This window comes from Sebastes fasciatus, chromosome 2 (assembly GCF_043250625.1).
Source record: "Sebastes fasciatus isolate fSebFas1 chromosome 2, fSebFas1.pri, whole genome shotgun sequence".
NCBI classification, from domain to species: Eukaryota; Metazoa; Chordata; class Actinopteri; order Perciformes; family Sebastidae; genus Sebastes; species Sebastes fasciatus.
Window position 1 is genome coordinate 7,291,815 of NC_133796.1, and position 22,142 is coordinate 7,313,956.

Genomic DNA, 22,142 nt, shown 5'->3' on the forward strand with positions numbered 1-22,142 from the left:
ATAAAGGGGTCTTTCAGGAGAAAAGAAGAAAAAAAGAACCTACCATCAGACAGGAAGTACTCCACTTCACCGTTGTTACCTTCATCCCCGTCCAGAGCGTGGAGCTTGTAGACCAGCGAGCCTGCAGGGGCATCGGGGGAAACCACAGCGAGGTAGGGAGCAGGGACCATGCTCCATTCTGGGATGTTGTCATTTACATCTGTCACAGTCAACTCCACTCTGACCAAGTACCACTCTGGACCTGAAGAAGGATAAAACGGAGAAGACAGCAGTTTAGAGAGGGTTAATCGTGGTGAAAGGCAGATACAATGTTTGATAGGGTCGTTGAACAGTAAATTTAAGTTCATGTAAAGACATTTTTTCATGGTTTCTGGGAATAACTTGAGGAACACAACATTGCAACACACCTAGAACTGGTTGAGGTAAAGCAATGTTATGCTTACAGTAAAGCTCGCAAAGTTCAGAAGGCCTGCTACCCCTAACCTGATGTGCCAGATGGTTTGTTACACAGAAACATCTGAGAAGCAGTCATTGGAGACTTGGCTGATAATGATAACCATGATATTTAAAAAATGAAATACTGACATTATGTTAATAATACACATATGATAATATTGTGCAAATGATCCAGCGCCTCTTAAATCATTGTATATGTACAGTTATGGTTACAGACTCTCTCCACCTCCCTACACTCGTATTTTGAGTGTAATTAATTTTCCAAAAAAGACACAAAATGCACAATAAACAAAGTTAAAGATGAGCTTGACTGATTTTTTCAACTTTTCTATAGATATCGCAATAATATCATTATCCTGAATTCTTTTGGCCACGATAATAAACAATCTGATATTGTGACAGCCCTAGTTTCCACGTCTCTGCTCGGCAAATTAACTACTGTTAACAGCTACATTATTATTAGCCACATTTAGTAATGAAGCAAATGACCATTCCTAGCAGAGGTTACAGAAACGCACAGCAAATAGATGCATGCTGTCTTTGGTCCTATTAGTATTGTTTGTTTCACACTGAATGGCTTGCTGACAGATTTAGAAAAAAAGTGAATGAGGTTTTGTTTGCTAGGTTAATTTTCAGTCCAAATGTAAAAGGCTAAGACATTTTTTTTTCTTGGAGAGTTGTTTGTCTCCGTGTAAAGCGCCACTCCGTTCTTCCCCTTCAGCCAAACAATTCTTCAAGCAGAGCAAACCATGTGACTCAGCGAACAATGTCCTACTGTTTTACTCCAACCTGCTGTGCTGCCCAGGAAAACATGCCAGCAGCCAGTACTAACTACCTGGCTAAGGTAGCAGTGCTGCCAACTCAGAAATAAATAATATATGTAAACAAACCAGTGCCAACAAGAAGAGGAAGCGAGTGGTTTGCACAGGTCTAAAAACCTGCTGTCTGTTGTGCATGGATTAGGTGTTTGTCAGGTAGGCACATCGCTGACACATGTAATAAGTACGACCAAACCTTTGCTACTCCAAACAACAATTGATGCAACTTAAAGCTAAATTGATGCAACTATCTTGATAATCAATAAATTGTTTTGGTCAATTTTTAAACAAACATTCGCTGGCACTAGCTTCTTTCATGTAAGGATTTTCTGACTTTTTTTATATATATAATAAGGTAAACTGAATATTTTGGGGTTATGGACTGTTGGTAGGGTGAAAAAAACAAAAAAACATTTGAAGACATCACCGTGAACTGGATAAGAATTAGTGATGGATCTTTTCCAACTATTTTATGGACTAAACCACTAATTAATCCATCGAGAAAATAAATGGCAAATTAATTGTCGATGCAAATAATCATTGGTTGCTCTGGATTGGCTGCCTACTACACAAAGCAAAGCATTAGCACACTTTAACACAATAATAATGGCAACTCCCGCTGTTGAAGACATGGCGATAAGGTGGAAAAAAGTCTTTAATGCAACAAATAATCAAGCAAAGTCGAAATCAAGCAAATGAGGTGTTTAGACACGTGGAAAAAAAACCTCAGCAAGAATTTCCAATTTTTGTGATTCCAGATTTCCTTCGAAGTAGTCTGTGGTGGTAACAATACTAAAGTCATCCAGTATTTTTCCTCTCACCTGTTTCTATTCAACTGTCATCTCCCTGTATTTTCCTTCCTGAATGTGTCATGTGGACAAAACACACCAGAAATACGTTCAAGAAGAAACTGAGGAGGCCATCTCTGCATCCCAGCTAGTAATTATAATCAGCGCTGTGCTATCTGCACCCGTAGTAAACAGCAATCATATTGACACTGGTAAAACACACTAAGGTCCCACACAGACCTCATCAGTACACACACACACACACACGCAAAGAAGATGCTGCACAGCAGTGTTTGCCGATCGCAGCAGGGGAGCAGAGGAGTACTTTCAGGGCCGGAGCCAGATGATTGCTCTCTGTTGTGTCAGTTCTGGTACCTGATTGAAAAAAAAATGGGTGATTCTTATTTGAAATGTTTATATAACAAAATGGTGTCAGTGTAATTGTGCTACACTTGGCTGAACAACAAGTCCAGATGATGAATATTCTCCATCTTTTACATTCTCTGGCTGTAATAACAAACGCAGGTAGCGAGCTGGAGAAACACCTCTTTGTTTGTGACAGTACAGTAGGTGATGGAGAGTAGGTGAAAAGGAAGTATTTTCAGAATAAGAGCATGCAATCAAATAATTGGCCTATACAGCACAGCAAGGGTTGCAATTACTGCCTCGAGGGTGTATGCCCAACCAGTCACGTTGCAGTTTCAACTTTTCAACTGTGACATTAAACAATGCTTCAAATATGTATGTTGCTGCAAATAAGCTACACATTCTAAAATGTGGATACTTTACACCCATCTTCAACCCGGCACCACGGTATCAAGATTTCAAGATTACTGTCAGCAATTCAGTATCCGACCAAATTTATGGTCACAATCTCCCCTTCTGTTCCTGTGTTATGCCACTGAATAATGGCCCGAAAAATGTTGTTTTGAAGAGCATTATGACATTGCATTGAAGTTGACCTTTTGGATATACGCCATTGTTTTATCCAATTAGACATTTTTGTGAAATTTTGTCAGTCATAATTAACGTATGAATTCTTGAGTTATGGACACAAATGTGTGATGTGAGGTCTCTCCTTGGTCTTTGACCTCCAAATTGTAATCAGTTAATTATTGAGTCCATGTGGACGTTTGTGCCAAATTTGAAGACATTCCCCCATGTGGTTCCTGAGATATCGCGTTCACGAGAGTGAGACGGACGGACGGGAGGACAACCCGAAAACAAAAAAGCCTCCGACCACGGCTGTCGCCGGCGCGAAGGCAGACCAAAAAAAATAATGATTTGAGTGTTGCATGAACAGGATTAAGAGTGAAATGCAGAGGCTGAGAAATGACCCTGCGGTTGTTATAGAAACAGCAGAACAACGAAAAGTGGAAGATGGAAGACTTAAGAAGAGAAAGAAAATAAGAAAACAACGAGCAAGCAATTGCATAAATCAATGGCATTAGAGAAGAGAGGGAGCGAGGGAACGTTAGAAAGAAAAACATAAGCGGACATCAAAAGAAGACACAAGAGCGAAATTAACCAGCCACATCTTACAAAAAAATATAGCACTGCACTTGACTGTGGGGTTCAACCAATGTATTTGTTGATGATCTCTCTCTCTCTTTCTCTCTCTCTCTCTCTCTGTATCTCCCCCTCTCTCTGTCTCCCTCCCTCCCTGTGGTCGTAACAGATTCAGAATTAATTGGCAAAAGGACAATGCAGCTTTGGGGAAGAAGGGACGGCATTACCCAGATAATAAATCACTGGGCTAATATACAGAGCACTATGCCAAAATGCATCTTACAGACACGCACACACGCAATCGCACACACACTCCTGTCTCACTAATAACGATCATCAGTGGATTAGTGGCTAATAAAGGACCATTGGGAGATACAGCTTGGTGCTACTGCCATCCCTCACACTAATGCATCTCACTGGATCTAATGATATGTTGCAATCCGAAGAAAAAGTGGGACCTGCAATTACTAATATTGCTACAGAAGGCTTTTCCATGCCCACCGACCTCATTTTGCCAATAGGTTACAAGTCCGAGCATTGCTACATGTTCATTTTCTTTCAGCGCTTTCTTGTTATCTTGTTCTCAGAGCACATACAGTATGTGTAGAGTCCTGAAGCCCTATGCATAAACACCCCTGATGAATAATGTAGGTTGTGTTTGCTGCTTTTTGTTGATGTTAGTTGTGTTATGGTCACAAACTGTGGACAAGTTTGGATAAAAGTTGAAATGATCAGTCTTTTTCTGTTGAGCCTGCTTTTGGATGCCGAAAAAAACTAATTATCATAGACCTTTTTACAGCAGACATTTTGAATTGTCATCGCAGGAAAAGCCGAAATGGAAACAATAACATTAGCAATGACTGTTTCCATAATTATTGCAACAACTAATAATGTGGGCTGTCAAAGTTAATGTGATAACGCTTTAACTCAAATTTGTTTTGACGCAACTTAGTTCTTTAACGCAATCTATCTTTCAGAGGTTGTAACGGGCTCAGTTTTAAAGCTAAAGTGAAGATACTGGCATCATATGGAACTGAAAAAACCTGAGGTTGTTGACGCTCCAAAGGTACGCTAAATTTTGGCGAGGAAAAACTGGAATGGCCATTTTCAAAGGGGTCCTTTGACCTCAAGATATTCAAATGAAAATGGGTTCTATGGGTACCAACGAGTCTCCCCTTTACAGACATGCCACTTTATGATAATCACATGCAGTTTGGGGCAAGTCATAGTCAAGTCAGCACACTGACACACTGACAGCTGTTGTTGCCTTTTGGGCTGCAGTTTGTCATGTTAAGATTTGAGCATATTTTTTATGCTAAACTGGAATTACGTGCACAGCTAGAATTTCACATGCAGTACTGTGCATATGCACGTAATATTTAGAGACATTACAGTATATAAATAAAATGATAGCTATATTACCAATGTATATGCCAATGGAGCCAAAAAAAGGCTGTATTGATCTGTTTTTCACATGTGTAGTAAGGGTAAAAAATAACAGTTATTTTCATTATCGATTAATGTGTTGATTATTTTCTTGATGAATTGTTTTGTGTGAAAAATGCCCATTATAATTTCCCACAAGAAAGTGTCTTCAATTATCTTTTTTTGTTCGCGAAACAGTCCAAAACCCAAAGATATTAAGTGTACTATCATGTATGACACAAAAAAGGATCCTGATTAGAGAAGATAGAGTTCCTAGTCTAGCTTTCAGGGTTTGTTGTATAAGAGCAAATGGAGTGGAAGCAGTCAATTACTATTAGAACAATATCTGATGTGTTTATCCCCTTCAGTAAAGCTGAAGACACTTGACTGAAGAGGCATCTTTAGGTCAAGAAATAATGAGCTTTATAGAAAATGCGATCGCACTTTTGAGATAAATTAGCAGGCTCAGTACCACTGAGAGCTCAAAGGGGCTATCATTCATCCTGACCTTGGACTAATCCAAGGTGTCGCTATTAATGATTTGTTTACAGCTGGAAGCTTAATGAAGAACTTTTCATACTGTAGACAGAGTTAGAGGTGTAAAGTTCTCTTATTAATTTATTAAATTAATTTATATCAGGAACCATGTGCAAAAGTACATTAATCTCAAAACAGAAAAAGATGCTTTGTACCAGATTTAGCTTCTAGCTCATTTCAATCTGTAGTCCCAGGGCAAGTGAAAGGAAACAATACAACAAAGAGCAAATCATTTCCACTACAAATTGACCGACAACCTATCGATGCCCACGCAGGCATACGCACACACGTCATAGAAAATAAACATAAAACAGAATATAAGTATCAGAATATTACATATAAATCATACAAAGTTATAGAAACATGTAGTCAAAATGTCAAATTAATGCTGACAAGACATCACGGCAAAAAAACACGGAAATCTATGCAGCTTTTCACATTAACGGGGAGTTTATTCCATCCTTTAATGACTTTAAAGAAAAGGCAGATTGTGTAAAGGTAGCGCCTCATTTAGGGATGCAACAATGTCCCTGTGAGGCAGACCTTGAAGCTCTGTTTATTTGCTCAAAGCCGAGCTGAACAAAGCTCTTCAACGGTGGAGGAGCAGCATTATGAATTATCTTGTGCAGAAACGGACATCTGAATACAAGTGAGTTGTCAAAGCATAACATGTTATATTTAACAAGTATATTACAATGATGGTACTGTTGTGATTTCCTGTCCAGGACTTTCAGGGTTTGTTTATGAAGTGACCCTAATAGGTTTTAAGACCAGCTTGTTCGCCTGAGACCAGCATGATACCTCTCGGGGCAAGATCTCCCCAACTGACAACAAACCTGAGGCCATTCTCTGACACAAGTCCTTGCAAACATACCATTTTGAGTTTAAACGTCGCTAATAAAAGCTTGAGGGAGCTCTGATTCTGGTATAGGGGTGCTTTTCTGTTATATTGTTAAAAAAAAATCTGTCAACGCTATAGCAGAGAGGGATGGGTTTACAAGGCTTAAAACCTGAATCTTGTCTAAGCCTCACTCAATGGACTAAATCACTCACATCTCCTCCCATTTCTCAAGGTTTGAACAGGAAGCAGAGAGACACTGCAAACTACATCTGACAGACAGCAAACTGACCACCCTGCTGTGTCTTGTCCAATCATGTGGATTGTCTCTTGCACAGCAACTGAGCTGTGAAACGGAACAGACAGAACAGTGTTTTCTAGCTTGTTATATCAGTTTTAACACCTATTATATCTTAAAACTTGCTATTCAGGCTCTATTCAGGCTTTCATTGAGGTGGAACACATGCAGTGTGCAACTTTTTGACTCAAATTTGTTTCAGTACATTTCTCATTTTGTTTGTGCTTCATCCTCCTTTTCTTTGGTGGGTTTTCATTTTAAAAGGTTGGCTTACTCCTTGTAAATGTCGTCACATAATAGCTAATTAGCAATAGCCAGCAGCAGACCAACGGCAAGTGATAGTTTAGCAGAGTTGCTGATGTCCCGTACGATAAACAGTGCTGCGAAACTAGAAGCGCTCAAGATGATCAGTATCGTGGCACTGTTTAGACGCGTATAAAACACCTGGTAGAGAGTTTGTGTATCAAACTCAGACAGCAGAGGACAGAAACAGCGGCCCGTAAATGAAACTAACATGTGGTAGAGACTTTCAGCAAAGTTTTTTATTACATGACTATTTTGGTACAAACATTTACCCGCCAGTGTGGATAGCCTTCCGAGATTTACCCACCAAATGTAAAAATCAACCTGCATTTGGCGTTTGGCGGGTGTTAGTTTCAGACACTGAACACATGTCATATAAGCTCATTGAGGCTGATAAAGTTGTATGTAATGAAGCACCACTCAAGTTTGAGCTTTTACGCACAAAGTGGAGCACAGTTTGTATCCCTGGGCCATCTTTGCCCTCTCCTTCAAAACAATGCCTGAAAGTGAAACTAATACTTTTAAAGTCCCAGTGAAACAGAAGTTAGAGCTTCTATGGCTTCTGTACTGAGAATAATGCCCAGTGAAACGGAATATTTGAGCGTTGTACAGTTACAAGAGGGATTTAAATCAAATCCTTCGCATTTGATTGGGCCGCTAAAAAACGGGCAGACTTAAATTATAGCTCGATACGGAGTTATGGAGAACTGTGGATCCACACACACACCTCCCTTGTCGCTAAAAGTAACAGATTGATTGATGGATGGATGTCATGACATTATTGGTTGAAATAAGTTGGTACTAGCTTACATAAAGGCTGCACGGTGGTGCAGTGGTTAGCACTGGCGCCTCACAGCTAGAGGGTTGCAGGTTCGAATCCGGCTTGGGACCCTTCTGTGTGGAGTTTGCATGTTCTCCCCGTGTTAGCGTGGGTTTTCTCCGGGTACTCCGGTTTCCTCCCACAGTCCAAAGACATGCAGGTTAGGTTAATTGTGGACTCTAAATTGCCCGTAGGTGTGAATGTGAGCGTGAATGGTTGTCTGTCTCTATGTGTCAGCCCTGCGATGGACTGGCGACCTGTCCAGGGTGTACCCTGCCTTCGCCCAATGTCGGCTGGGATCGGCTCCAGCCCCCCCGCGACCCCTAACGGGATAAGCGGTTGCAGATGGATGGATGGATAGCTTACATAAGAACACGTCATATTTTGTTTTACAGGAAGAAAAGATGATTGATTTTGATATTAAAATACAAAGACATTTTTTTTTTTGGTATTTTTTTCATGTGTTGTTAAATAGGTGCACAATTCGGGGAGGTGATTTAAATGGTTTAAAAAGGCATTTTCATTTAATTTTGACTTTAAAACTAACACTATGTGAGGACTCCCCACACAGCAATGTGAACACCGCCACAGATGAACAGCAGCTGTTTTGCTGTGGGCTAGATCCAGTGGTGTAACTCCACTTATCTCATGATAAATAGTTTGCTTCATATAATTGAAGTGTGGTCACTTTCAAAGTGTTGTGCTTTTTTATATAATGATACTTTTATACAGACTTTATTCTGAGATAATCATTTGTTTGTTGTTGTTTCGGTATTTCTAGAATAAAAGATCCGCCTCAATTAGAGATAAAGTGTGAAGGGGTTACCTAGCACAAACTGTCTGTAATGATTCCATCATTGCTCCAATGTCAATAGTTTCAGAAGCAGCACATCTTTAAGCAGCGATGTCCCAGGATTGGGACCCACGTCAATCCAGGCAGTTTTTGATGAATCAATATTGGCTACATAATTCACGATTTGTTTGCTTTATTAAAAAAAAAAGGTTTCTCTATCTCTTGTTGTCTCTAAATGAGGCAAATGTGGTCAGGATATTTTATGAAGTTGATGTACTTGCTTGATTCACTTTTGGGGTTGTACCCACATGGTTAAAAGCAAATGTGGCAAGAAAACACACTGATAATCTATTCTAAACTATATAAATGATACATTATATATGATATACCGTATATCCATGTCTTGTGCAGGGTTTCTGCCAGAAACATTGTTAGGCCCGGCGGCCAAGTCTTCACTTAAATGAGAATAGCTGGTCCACCTTAAAGTAGGGCTGCCCCCTCTTAGTCAATTAGTCAACTAATCGGTCGTTTTGGTCTTTGAGTGATTTATTTCCAAGAAACTTATGAGCACATCTCTGGTAAACACTAAATTAAAAGTGGTGCTATTGTGTGACTAAGTTTTACAGATCTGTCGATTAAATTAACAAATTGATAGTCGACAATATCTTAGGAGTGTAAGTCGACTAATCTAGTCGAATAATTTTTTGGTTGAGGGAAGTCCTACCTTAAAAGGTCAGACCACCTTAAGTGAGCATGGGCAGAAGTTGCCGCTCCAGGGCCAACCCTCGTCAATTTAATCAGCACGTGGCAAGCAAGACACGGGAACTTGGCTTAGGTCTTGAGGAGTTGTAGCATTTATTCAACGACAAATTGCCTAGACTGTATATATATCATATCGCCTATAACGTTACTGATGACTTCATACTCCCCATCACACACACGCTCTCTTCCCCTCTCTCTCTTTCACTCTCTCTTAATTGACACTCGCTAACATTAAGCACACAACCTACGCACTGAGTTATTCCTCAAAGTAGTTTGCCGCTGTACTTGCAGAACACATTGATGACACGATGCATAGGCCTGGCAGGGAGTCAACTTAGGCCCAGCGAGGCTTGCAATACGCTGGCGGAAACCCTGCTGTGTGAACCCAGCGTAAGAAAAATGTAATTGCCTTTAGGAACCACTGCCTAATACACTGTTTATAGTTTCTGTTAACTGACCTATTTTTTGACCAAAAGAAGAGTGTGGGCAGACAGTCAAGATAGCAACAACTGAGCAGAAAGAAAGAGAGTTAAGCAGATAAGACGATGACAACTGATAATAGACATGACCGTGACACATTGAGTACATGCTTTACAGCCATATACTGTTAGAGTGAAAAGGAGAAGAGTGATAGACAGTCAGAGTGAACATAAAGAGAGCCAACAAAAGAGGCACAGCTGACACTAAACAGTATTTTTTTTTCATACTTTGAAATTCTTTCCAATTTGTCAGTTCTTCTTTTCACAATAAGTAAACATTTCAATAGGAAGATAAATGGTATTCTGACTGTTTAGATTGTTTGGGATGGTGAGTAAATATTGTTATCATGGCCCCTTTGTGGCCTCATACAGTGTAGATGGCTTCTGATTGTATTTCTGTTTAATTCAAGACATTGCTCTGTTAATTACATTCCACATATCAATACAACTGTGTATTACTAATGGAGTAGGGTTGGGCAATATGACACTACCATGACACTATATAGAGATTCTGATATCCCTTTGATTCCTCTGGTTTTATGAGTCCATTGTGGCCACTGTTAAAAATCAATTAGCAGACTGCCTCGTGGCAGTATTGGATTTAAAGGATTTTTGGATCAATGTTGTGAAATAGGCTATGTTGATTTGTGAGGTACTTAAGGGTTTACTGGATTATCCAAATACAGGCATTCCAATCCTGTTATTTCTGGTTATTATCTACAAAAGACATCTCAAATAAATGTGCAGAAAATATACTATAACATGACATATACTGGTATGACAATATATAATTTCATATTGAATATTTCAATAGTGTCTATCTCTATATTACCCACGTGTACACACATTCAAGAAAAATATAGAAAAATAATGCAATAAGGTCTATATGTAAAAATCTTAAAGGTCACATATTATGCTCATTTCCAGGTTCATAGATGTATTTTAATGTTGCACTAGAACATGTTTACATGCTGCAATGTTCAAAAAACCCTTTATTCTTCTCATACTGCAGCCTGAGTCTGCCTGCCTCAGAGCCTAATTCAGCCTCTGTCTGAAAACCACTGATTCACAGCCTGTCTCCTCCCACTCTGCTCTGATTGGTCAGCGTTTTCTGTCAATCAAACTTCCTCAACAACAACAGCGTCACCCTCCCCCTCCCTCCCGGAGCAGCTCTCTCTCTCTCTCTTTCTCTCTCTGAGAGACGAGTGGAGAGATAGCAGCTAGAATAAAGTTTATAAACCTGGGCACAGCACCAGCGAAAATAAAGTCCATCCACTGGGTCTTCAGAGGATCCGAAGTGGGTACATGGTGCAAGCTTTTGTGTGGAGTATTGCAGCCAACAACAGAACAAGCGGGTTTTCCTTTCAGCATGTTTACTAGTAAACAGTCGAAATAACAATGGCGGACGCAGCTTGCTGAGCCGGCTACTCCGTGGGCGGGGTTACCAAGCCGGGGTATGAGGTGAGGGGGGTGCTGTTCTGTTTCACTGGAAACAGGAAAGCCATATATGGCTTGCATTTCTGCCTAATGACGTCAGAAGACTAGGAAAAAAGCGAATTTTTATTTCTGCACCCATTTCCGGACAAACGGAGGAGGAGAAAAAGAGAGAGCATGGTCTTTTATGATACTATGGTGGCCTGTAGACACACTGGGGACAGATATTGATGTTTAAAAGACATGGAAAAGTGCATTTTGCATAATATGTGACCTTTAAATTAAATGTATTAATCCATCAATGAAAACGGTTGGACTTCATGACTTGAATCTCCAACATTCAGAGAGATCAGTAATAAACGTTTTTTTCATATACCTAAACAAACATACTACTATATATATACTACTATATATACTTGACTTCTCAACCACATTTTACATTGCAACATATTACATTTGCAATATTTATCTAGTATGGCCCAAGATTTTCTGGACTTAGACCCAGATATTCACTGACCCTAGAAATGCCGGTGGGAAACACTATTGTGTTCTTGCAGCCGGGAGTGGAATTAGTTCCAAGTTGAGACAAGGGGCCAAATACATAAAACTGTGGGTTCAAAACTACAATTATGTGTATGCACAAAGGCAAAAGTATGCATTTATTTTTGTCAGCTTTATAAAGCTGTGCATATGCATGATTTTGTTTTATAAATCCCAGTCAATATGAAATTGTGTACATGTTAAATTTTTGCATTTGCATGCACAAGCTTGATTTCCATGATTTCAACAGTTAGCTATACAGTTAATGGATGTACACATTTCCTCACACTGAATTCAGTCTGCTCCACCAGTTTTCAAACGTGGTGACAAAAGAACAGTAAAGACTATGACTAAGACTATGCTGTGCAATTCCATAAAGTCACGGTGTTGCATTTTTAAGGTCAGCAAACATCAGAACATCCATCCTTATGCACGGCCATTTACTTAGATTTAGATATTCACAGCAGCCGTTGTCATTCATTTATCACAAAACTGCAAACCATAATCGGTGGTGACGTCTCCACCATCAACAACATGAAATGTCAAAACGGTAGTCATTAGTCAAATGTGACAAAGCCTGACGAAGATATCTGTTGGATCAAACTTTACTCTATTAAATAAAAATCAATCAGTACATTGTGTAGAGCCTTTGTTGATTTTAGGCTGAATAGTGAACCATCAGTTAAAATCGTTATTCTGCCTAAGCATTAGTACGTTTTGCTGCTGTACACCGAGCGCCTGAACTACCTGAGATGACACCTAACACTTTGTTCTGCATTTCCATTTAAACTCAAATCATTTCTACAGAATGAGAGTTGAAGCTGCTGGCAAATGTCTGCGTTCGCCGATACTCAAGGTGTTGTCTTAATCATGAACAATGAGCAGTACTGCACTGGAAGTCATTCTGGATAAGAGCAGCTGCCAAATACCATAAGTACACGTAATATCTGTCTGAGAGTACATGAGTAGGTGGAGAGGCGTGTGCATTTATCATTTCTGTGAAACATTAGATTTGACTTTCTACTCTCTGAGGGTAAACTGTTTTGCTAAGGAGTGCATTATGAAGCCAATAACAAAGAAATCAACCAATTCAGTGTAAAGTAAACATCTTCAGCACATAATCAACATATTCAAGGACACATACTGTAGTACATCATGGAAACCTCAGCCAAGTGTCACAACAAACAGGACACGGACACAATCTCACACTAGATGGACAAATAAGTATCCAATTGCTTCTATTATCTCTGTCAAACTGCTATGAGTCATACGATTCCTTAATTACACTGCGAAGGAACAGCGCCAGCCAGATGGGCTTTTTCAAGTAGATGTAAGTGGTACACACTCAGTATGAGTCAACATTACAGGGAGCAAATGAAGATATATATATAAAAAACATTCTGTTGGAGCTGATGTTCCCAAAGAACTCATGGGTATAAAGAGAAAGGAGTTGACGGGAGAGCTAGCGACGGACTTGGAGAAGTTAGCGGAAGTACGTCCGGTTTTCAAAATAAGGTGTTAACAAAGGGAGCTGTATAATATACAAAATACATATATGGAAATAAGATTGATTGGATTATATTCACCAGAAGTATAAAAAATTGCATGTCCCTTATAAATTAGATATAAAATATGACTAATTTGAGAATGAAATTAGTCTTTATTCCTTGATTTTTGGGTTGCTGGAAGAAAATTTCGTAAATGATTCCTGACAATGACTGATAAATTTTACTTTAGAACATCTCTGACTAAATACATGCTGAAAATCAAACATTTTGACTTTATCAATTTAGATATTTTCCAAAGTAAAGTCCCTAGAGGTGTATGATTCAACTTTTTCTTATGGTTCAGTGTTAAAAAAAGTTCCAAATATCAATAAATCACAAGTATGATCATAAGTTGCAATACTTAAAAATCACAGTACATAACGAATCGGCACCCAAGTATCGTGATCGAATCGGGAGATAGGTGTATCGTCCCAGCCCTACTTCACATGTATGTAGAAGTGAGCGTGCATGTTTTTATGTATAGGAAGGCACTCGGTTAACAGCTGATGAATCAAACACAGACCCTTCCTCCTCCTCCTCCTCCTCAGCTCCCCTCCGATGACCCCAATCAGCACCTTTCTAACTCTCTGCTACCTCATTTCCTCAATGTCTGTCTCTCCCCCTCCTGCTCTACATTGTGCTGACAGCACTGAAGGCATAATGTGGAACTCCTCATTTCACAGCACCCCCCCCCCACCTCCCTTCTCCCTGTCTCTCATTTAGCGTTAACATGCAGCACAAACTATTCCACTCCTCTAGCCTCTGAAGAAGAGTTTCATTATACCTGACGACACCTGCACTAGTCTGTGAGTGGGTCGGAGTGCATGCAGGTGTGTCCTCTACACGCACTCATATTTAAAAAAGGGGGAAATGAAGTGAGACAAGGAAAGTAAAGGGAAGGATGCAGTAGAGTGAGAGAGAAAAATAAATAATGGCTGAGAAATAGAGAAAGAGAGAGAGAGAGAGAGAGAGTAGCAAAGAAGGCCAGTTAATTAAATGTCCTCTGTGAGGATTACAAAGGGCTATTTGGTCCTCACTGGTAACTGTTCCATCCATAATCTGTTTAAATGGAAAGCTGCCGCCGTCTTAGTGACTTTTTCACATTTTTACACAGAAAAGCCAATTAAACTAAGGGATGAGAGAGAGAGAGACAGAGAGAGAGAGAGAGAGAGAAAGAGAATCAAGCTTTAGTTCTCACACTAATTGCAAATGATACAAATGGTTAGCCAATAGTTTCACTGCTTATTCTTCCAGCGCAGCTACTCATAATTGAAAATCTTCACACTGCCAATATTGTGCTCAAACAAATACACACACAAGTTGGTATGCACACTCAGAGGGACACAACACACATTCACAGTAGTGCAACAGCTAATTCAAAAAGCAATGGTAAGGCTGGGCAATATCAAGTGAAATCAATATCACCATTAATTGTCACATTTACATCAGTAACAATGAATGAACTACACTAATCCATATTGATATATTAGCGATGGATCAGACATTTAATTTAAAAGACAGAGAGGTACCACCTGACTCTGTGGTTCCCCTTAGCTCTACGGAACAACAGGATACAGACAAAGTTATCTACTAGGTGGTGAACAAACTGAAGCATTTAGCTGGTTACTGGAGACCGAAACGGAGATGACAGGAAAGTAAATATTGGACTTTGTTGAGTTGACAAGAACTCCAAATGAATGCTTATGTTGCTCTGTGTCTGCTGGATGTGCACAATGGTAACTGTTTGCCAACATGCTGACCAAAGCAACTACAAAATTGAAAATATAAAAGGTTGTGTTTACAGCTTGTTGTGTCCCTAAGTGGCAAAAAAAACATCAATAACAAACAAAGAGAGAAAAAAATTAATGCAGGTTTAAGAGCCCTTTTTTAAAAAGAAAATCAAAGTAAATAAGATCTATGTCACACCACTACCAAATAAATATTATACATTTTGAACAACATTAACTGTTTTGTTATCTCATTACATCTTTGGGGTGTCTTAAAGTATACAGTAGGGCTGTCGATCGATTAATCACAAATTAATCACACGTTTTTTTTCATTCCAAAATCTCCCTTTGGAAGATTTGTCAAGTATTTAATACTCTCATTAACACGGGAGTGGACAAATATGCTTGCTTTATGCAAATGTATGTATATATTTATTATTAGAAATCAATTGAAGACACAAAATAATGAAAAATATTGTCCAGAAACCCTCACAGGTACTGCATTTAGCATAACAAATATGCTCAAATCATAACATGGCAAACTGCAGCCCAACAGGCAACAACAGCTGTCAGTGTGTCAGTGTGCTGACTTGACTATGACTTGAACTGCATGTGATTATCATAAAGTGGGCATGTCTGTAAAGGGGAGACTCGTTGGTACCCATTTTCATTCACATATCTTGAGGTAAGAGGTCATGGAAAAGTTAAACTGTATGAGGAGTTGTATCAAACATACTGACAGGACCTCAAATAAAGTTGGTTAGAGATTGAAAATGGCTGTCTCAAAGTTTCCGTTGATTGTACAGACCTAGTATTAGCCTTCCAAATCCAATAATTGTCCAATCCCTTCACGAGATTACTCTACTTACCATCTTGATCTAAGCCTGTCTTATCAGCTGTGATACCAGCTATTGTTTACAAGCTCCACTCCGTTGCTCCAGTTAGAAGGTATTAGTCTTGATACCCCAGGTGACGCAAACCTCACAGCGCAATAAGAAGACAATGTGTCCCCTATTTAACAATCTACTAATTACCGGATCCTTTAATTAACTAAGAACAGGACAATTCAGGTCAACGTGTGCATGTGTGTGTGTGCGTGTGAGTTTAATTTACAGTTCAGCTGAGGTAATCTCTGTGATCTCCGGCTTTACTCAGTCCTGTTAAGGTGTGCTGGGATTCAGTAGGGATTACAACCTTCTGTCTCCTGTCTCTGTTACACTTTGCCTGACCGTTCAGCGCATAGCAAAGATTATTATGAAAGTCAATGCAGCTAAAGTTTAAAAGCAGCAGCTGTTCACGCAGTGCCAACTGCTCAGAGGGAGGGCTGGCTGATGCAGTCGCCGTTGGTCTCGTAGCCTCATAATATCTCAGTGATTTTGCTATCAGCTAAATGTCAACTGACGAGGAAAATCTTAACCTTAGCCCCAAACCAGAGCTGTGTTTTTTTTTTTCTTACCCCAACTAGAGTTTTCGTCCTTGCTTAAGTAAAGTTTTGCTTCCTTGTTTATCTAGTTCCTGAAGACTGATTTCTGTTCTCAAACACATTCTTATAATTATAAAAATGTACTTAGACTAACACATATCTGCAAAAAATAAATAAATAAATACATTTTGAGCCATTTGAGCAGAGCTGCTGTGGCTAAACAATTCAATAAAATAAAAAAAGTAAAAACAATACAATGTCGTTACTTGAAAACTGCAGTTGGACTGTATCATCATGAACCTGCGATTAAAGTACAACTCCTGTACAAACCACAGATCCAAACCGAATATACCAAGGGAAGCCAACACGGTGTCCGCGAGCTGGTCAGTCACTGTCATTAGGCTCGTTCGAGATGAGCCAGGCCTGCGCACAATCGATCACCGCACAATGCAACGATAACCTCACAAGATCGAGGCAGTTGCTCTCCATCGACTGCAATACCCAGGGCATGATGGGAAACGCCTGGCTGTCGCCTGATTAAAGAGCTGATTGGTTCTTAGTTTTGACAACAAACACCATGTGTTGTAAAAAATCGAATCTAACAGGAAGTAACTATTCCTGTAACTTCCTGTAAAGTCTATGAAGGTAAATTATAAAGGAAAAATAACTAAAACCATAATAAAAAAAATGATATTGCATAATGACATCTCCATCTTATGTGTGTGATATATAGTGTATATCTTGTGATCTTTGATTTTAATGAATTTTATCTTTTGCTATTGCACACAGAAGTCCAAAATAAAGAACAAGCATTGAATGATTGAATCATGGGAGAATCTCAACCACTCACTGTCATAAACTTAATCTAGTGTATCCCTTGAAGACACACAATAAAGTCAGTGTAATCAGTTTTCATGCCCCTAAGCGACAATTTATAGCTCTGGCACACAGGCTTTTTAGTAGATTCTAGCCCTACAGTAGAACTTCAATTACAGGCAAAACATGTCCACTGCTTCCCATCACTCCACACACACATCCTGCTCTCCTCTTGTCACCACTGTAAATCAGCCATTTCATTAACCAGAGCTCAGACACAGTGAAGACACGCAGGCCTCGTTTAGATAAATGCACGATGGTAGTGAAGAAAATGAAGTGGAAAAACACCAAGTATCCGTTTTTTTTTTTTTGTTGAATTATGATGGCAATGAGGATTTACAGTGTATATATTTGTAATGGCATTGTCATGTCATGCCAGAGAGAGCCACGATTAAAAATGTTCATTTTATATAAGCTTGCACACGATTTTTGTCATAGTGCCCAGCCAGCATTTGTATATGGGGCCCCTGGGGGCAGTAAATGGGCTGAAAAATGGGCCCTATATGGGATTTTCCGCAGGTTCCATAATGACCCTATGTCAATAGGCCCATATGGATTCCATGCAGGATTACAATGGATGTTATGTGGACACCAACTGGTTAGGTCAAGTTTGATGATAGAAAAACAGCAGGTGATGCAGCATATTAATCAGCTACGGTCATAATAGAGCATCTCAAGGCAGACTAGACAACAGCGGGTTCAGTCAACAAACACTAATAACTATCCTCGTCGCTAGCTATCCGACATTACCTGGTTACATTCCTCCTCCTTTGTTGGTGTTGGGGAAAAAAAAGGAAAGTAAAAAAAGAATCCAGTTTCTTGAGCTTGAAAACTTCTTGGTCCAAATGTTTTCCATGTTCCCGTTTGTGCACCACATTTTTGGGCTTAAAAAGCTGCAGAAATGTTCTCTCTTTTCCTTTTACTTCACTTCACTACCTACAGTAAGGTTAGCCAGCTAATTACACGCACCTGCTGGACACGACACTCCTTCTGGGGGGATGTTCCATTTCAGTTACCGTGCCTCCTTGGTGCCTTAAATCAGTGATGCAACCTCTGTTACATACTAGGGGTGGGCCATACAGCAAAATTTGGTTTCCATCCCATTCCAAGTATGCAGGGCCAGAATCGCCTATATAATACTCTTTATAATTAAAATGTTTATGTACTTTCATGTTGCATGCATGTTGAAAAAATAGGACACTTTTTAAAGGCAAATAACAGAAAAATGTTTTTTTATTATTGTAAACTGAATGTGCAAACATCAAAAAAGCATATTTTTTTTAATAAAGAAAGTGCAAACTGTTATTTGTTGAAAATAAGTAATGTTTTAAAACTTTTTTAGTGCAAATAACTACAAATAAAGCACAAACTACCCTCAACTGTCACTCACAGCTGTGAAATAGCTCCAAACATGCTCCTCTTCCTTCAGCCATCATGTTGAAATACTGCGCTGCGCTTTGTTGAAATACAAATGGGTGTTGAAGAGAGAAACTGATCCTTTTTTTTGTATTGATCCTATTGACGCCATAATCGATCTTCAAAACGAGACGTAGGTATTGGTAGTATTGATATTTTCAGATCGATCCGCCGTCCTCATTACGCCGAGATAATATAACTGTCTCACATCTAGCTGAGGAGAGGAATTGTACCTGCTCAGCAATACAGGGTGATCATAGTTTGGCTTTTTTCATATTCTTAGCTAAATGAGTATCTACTACTGTCCTGGGTTATACAATTTCTGCATAGCCTAATTTATGTGTTAGCTGTCAAAGCCAAATGCTTAAAACAAAACATTTAGTTGTGAATATAATTATCATCATAAATAGCCACTGCAAGCACAAACACAAACTTTTGGGGTCAAACAAATATCTTTCTTCGAAGAACATATTTTTTTCACAACAAAAAATAAGGCCATTAAGACATATATTATTTTTATGATCAAGCTGCTGATTATTTTGTTGATTAATCAATCAATTTTTCCGTCCATAAAATGTCAGAAAATAGTGAACATCCCAAGGAGATGTATTCAAATGTTTTGTTTTACTCGACCAACAGTCCAAAACCTCAAGATCTTCAGTTGCATGTCTAAAAACATAAAATCTCCACATCTGAGAAGTTAAAAGTTTGGCATTTTAATGCCTGAAAAATTACTTAAACAATGAATCCATGATCAATCCATGCAACCGTCAGATTTGTCTAATGACAATTTCATATTGTATCTCAGAATTAAAAGAATAATGGAAATCATGATGTTGCATGGATCATTTTACAGTTGACTCATATTAATACAATGGCACCAAAAGACCTCTAATAACCACTAGTCACAGAGATTATCACTCATCCATCCATCCGTCCATCCGTCCATCCATCCATGTTTCTGGTTCACGCTATGCAGCTGTAGACATTGCATTTTCGGTCTCTTAGATTAGAGACGGAGCAGGAATAGGGAGGACGAGCTGAATATTATTTCCAAATTCTCTTTCTTACTGGTTCCCCTGTCAAGCTCTCCCTCTCTCTGCTGATTAGAGAAAATGGGAGTTAATGGTTTCATCTCTCATCTGAACTCTGTTCCAGCAGTTGCAGAAGGCTAGTAGAGGGGGCCGGGAGTCTCAGAGATAATGAGAGATAAAACCGTGATGGATCTGGCAACCCGCTCGTTCGGGCTCACTGGGAATGGCAGTTGCGAGCCAACGTGCTCTATGAAAATATGGAATCCAGTCCAAAACCTTAAGGCTGGCTTAGTTCCATCTGTGAGGAAAAAATAAATTAAATGAAATGAGAGAGCAAAAGGAAATAAAAACAGAGAATGAAAGAGAAACTGGGAGGGAGAGACAGATAAGAGGGACAATGATGTGAGTTTATATGTGAGAATGCGTGGTAAAGCTGTCATTACGTTGGCCTTCCCTATAGGCCGCCTCTATGTTTCCTAGTAACTTATTAGGGACAGTTAAACATTTTGTACTCACTACAATGCACATTACTTTTCAAGCTATAAAAAAAAAAATCAATATTTATGTTGGTGAGGTGTTGGCGAGGCCTTGATAAGATTAATGGTTGACTGTGTGTGTTGGCCGGAGTGAAATACGCCGCAAATAGATGCCCATTGTCATTAAATGAGTGGGCGATTGGAGGGGGGGGGCACCTTCAAGTGAAACGACTCCTCCCTTCACTTTTCCACAGCGCCATAATGCCAACAAACAGCACAGCGTGAAAGCGGCTAAACGGATTATTAACCGGATTATTAACGAGCAGGCGTGAGAGGATTAGCCGTGTTGCTTTGAAGTCAATCTGAGGAAGAAGAAATTGACTTGGAACACACTACCTCTCTTTTCTCTCATTCTCATTTTCTCTTCGCTTCCTGCCCTTTTTCTATTTTTAAGTAAATGAAAGAGGGGGAAGAAATACTTCACTTGTAAAAGTGTTTTCCATTGAGCGAACCCACGCCTTGGCAGCAGATACAGATGTGCGCGAGCTGTATGGAGAAACCATCTCACCAGCATTACTTTAGGACATTTTGGATCTTAATTCAATTTATCTTAATCTCTACTCTACTCTACTCTACTTCAGTCAGAAGGCTATCCAAATCCATAAACTATCCTTGACCATCAGAGTGAATGACACACTCCTCATTCATTAACTAGGACCATTCAGATGTTCAAAACATTAAGTCGTCCGTTAAAAGATCTGAGAATTTCCCGTGATAAAAACATCTACACCACTGGAAGTTGTTTATGCTGAAATCTTTATTTTCTATCCCCTTTGAGCTTGAAGCAGCAGTAGGCAGAATACTTTTGCCATCATTGGGAAAAAATTCCATAATAACCTTTTAGCATATTGTAATTCAAGTGTTCTGAGAGAAAACTAGACTTTTGCACCTCCTCATTGCTCTGTTTTTAGGCTTTAAAAAATCTAGCCAGTGACGAGAGACTTTGACCAATCACAGGTCATTTCAGAGAGAGAGCGTTCCTATTGGTTGTTCATTCAACGAAGGCCGCTGTCAATCACTCGTGAACCGATCAAACGGTCGAACTAGGCAGCGCTGATCAAATATGAATCAATATTCTGTTCCTGTAATTCCTATTTCTCGCCTCAAATGTTTTCAGGAACATCTTGTAGTGTACTGTTTCGCTGTAAAATTATAAAGTTTGCTCCGGCTGGTGTGCGGTGCTTGGTATTTCCTCAACTGATCTCAACATGGCTGCTATGTCGAAAGCTTTCTCATTTAACAGTACACTACAGGATGTTTCTGAAAATATATTATGCTAGAAATAGGCATTACAGTAACAGAATCTTGATTCATATTTGATCAGCGTTGCCTAGTTTTACCGTTTGATCGGAGTTTGCGAGTGATTGACAGCTGCTCAGAGACGGCAAGACTCCAGCTCGGCTCTGATTGGTTGTTTTCCTCGGGTCTGTGAAATCTTTCAGATGTGATTAGGAGCACCGGAGGAGGACACATGATTTCTTTTCAGATTACCTGCTCATGCACTACCGTCAGGATATAGTGACTGTTTTATAAAAATAACTTTTTTTAATCATATAAGCTCCATATCTGCCTACTGCTGCTTTAAGGGTTGGTTCACCCAGATGACAGCAATGTGTCTTTCTACATCATATCAGTATAACTGTAAAAAAGTGTCTCCATTATACTGGAAAATCTCAGAACGTACTTTTAATAGTTTTCATAGGGACCATTTGTTTGTCAAAAAGAAGTTTCAGGAGTAACAGGAAGAAGATGTCGCTGCTGATTTCCGTAAATGAGATTTTTC

General features: G+C 39.3%; 1 protein-coding gene across 1 annotated transcript in view; it reads right to left on the bottom strand.

The window, feature by feature from the left end:
- LOC141783216 (neural-cadherin) overlaps positions 1-22,142 on the bottom strand; it is a 335,373-nt gene that overhangs the window by 243,215 nt on the left and 70,016 nt on the right. The window contains exon 2 of the mRNA XM_074660373.1: positions 44-241. Within this exon, the coding sequence (XP_074516474.1) occupies positions 44-241 (198 nt within the window). The remainder of the gene's footprint in view (positions 1-43; positions 242-22,142) is intronic.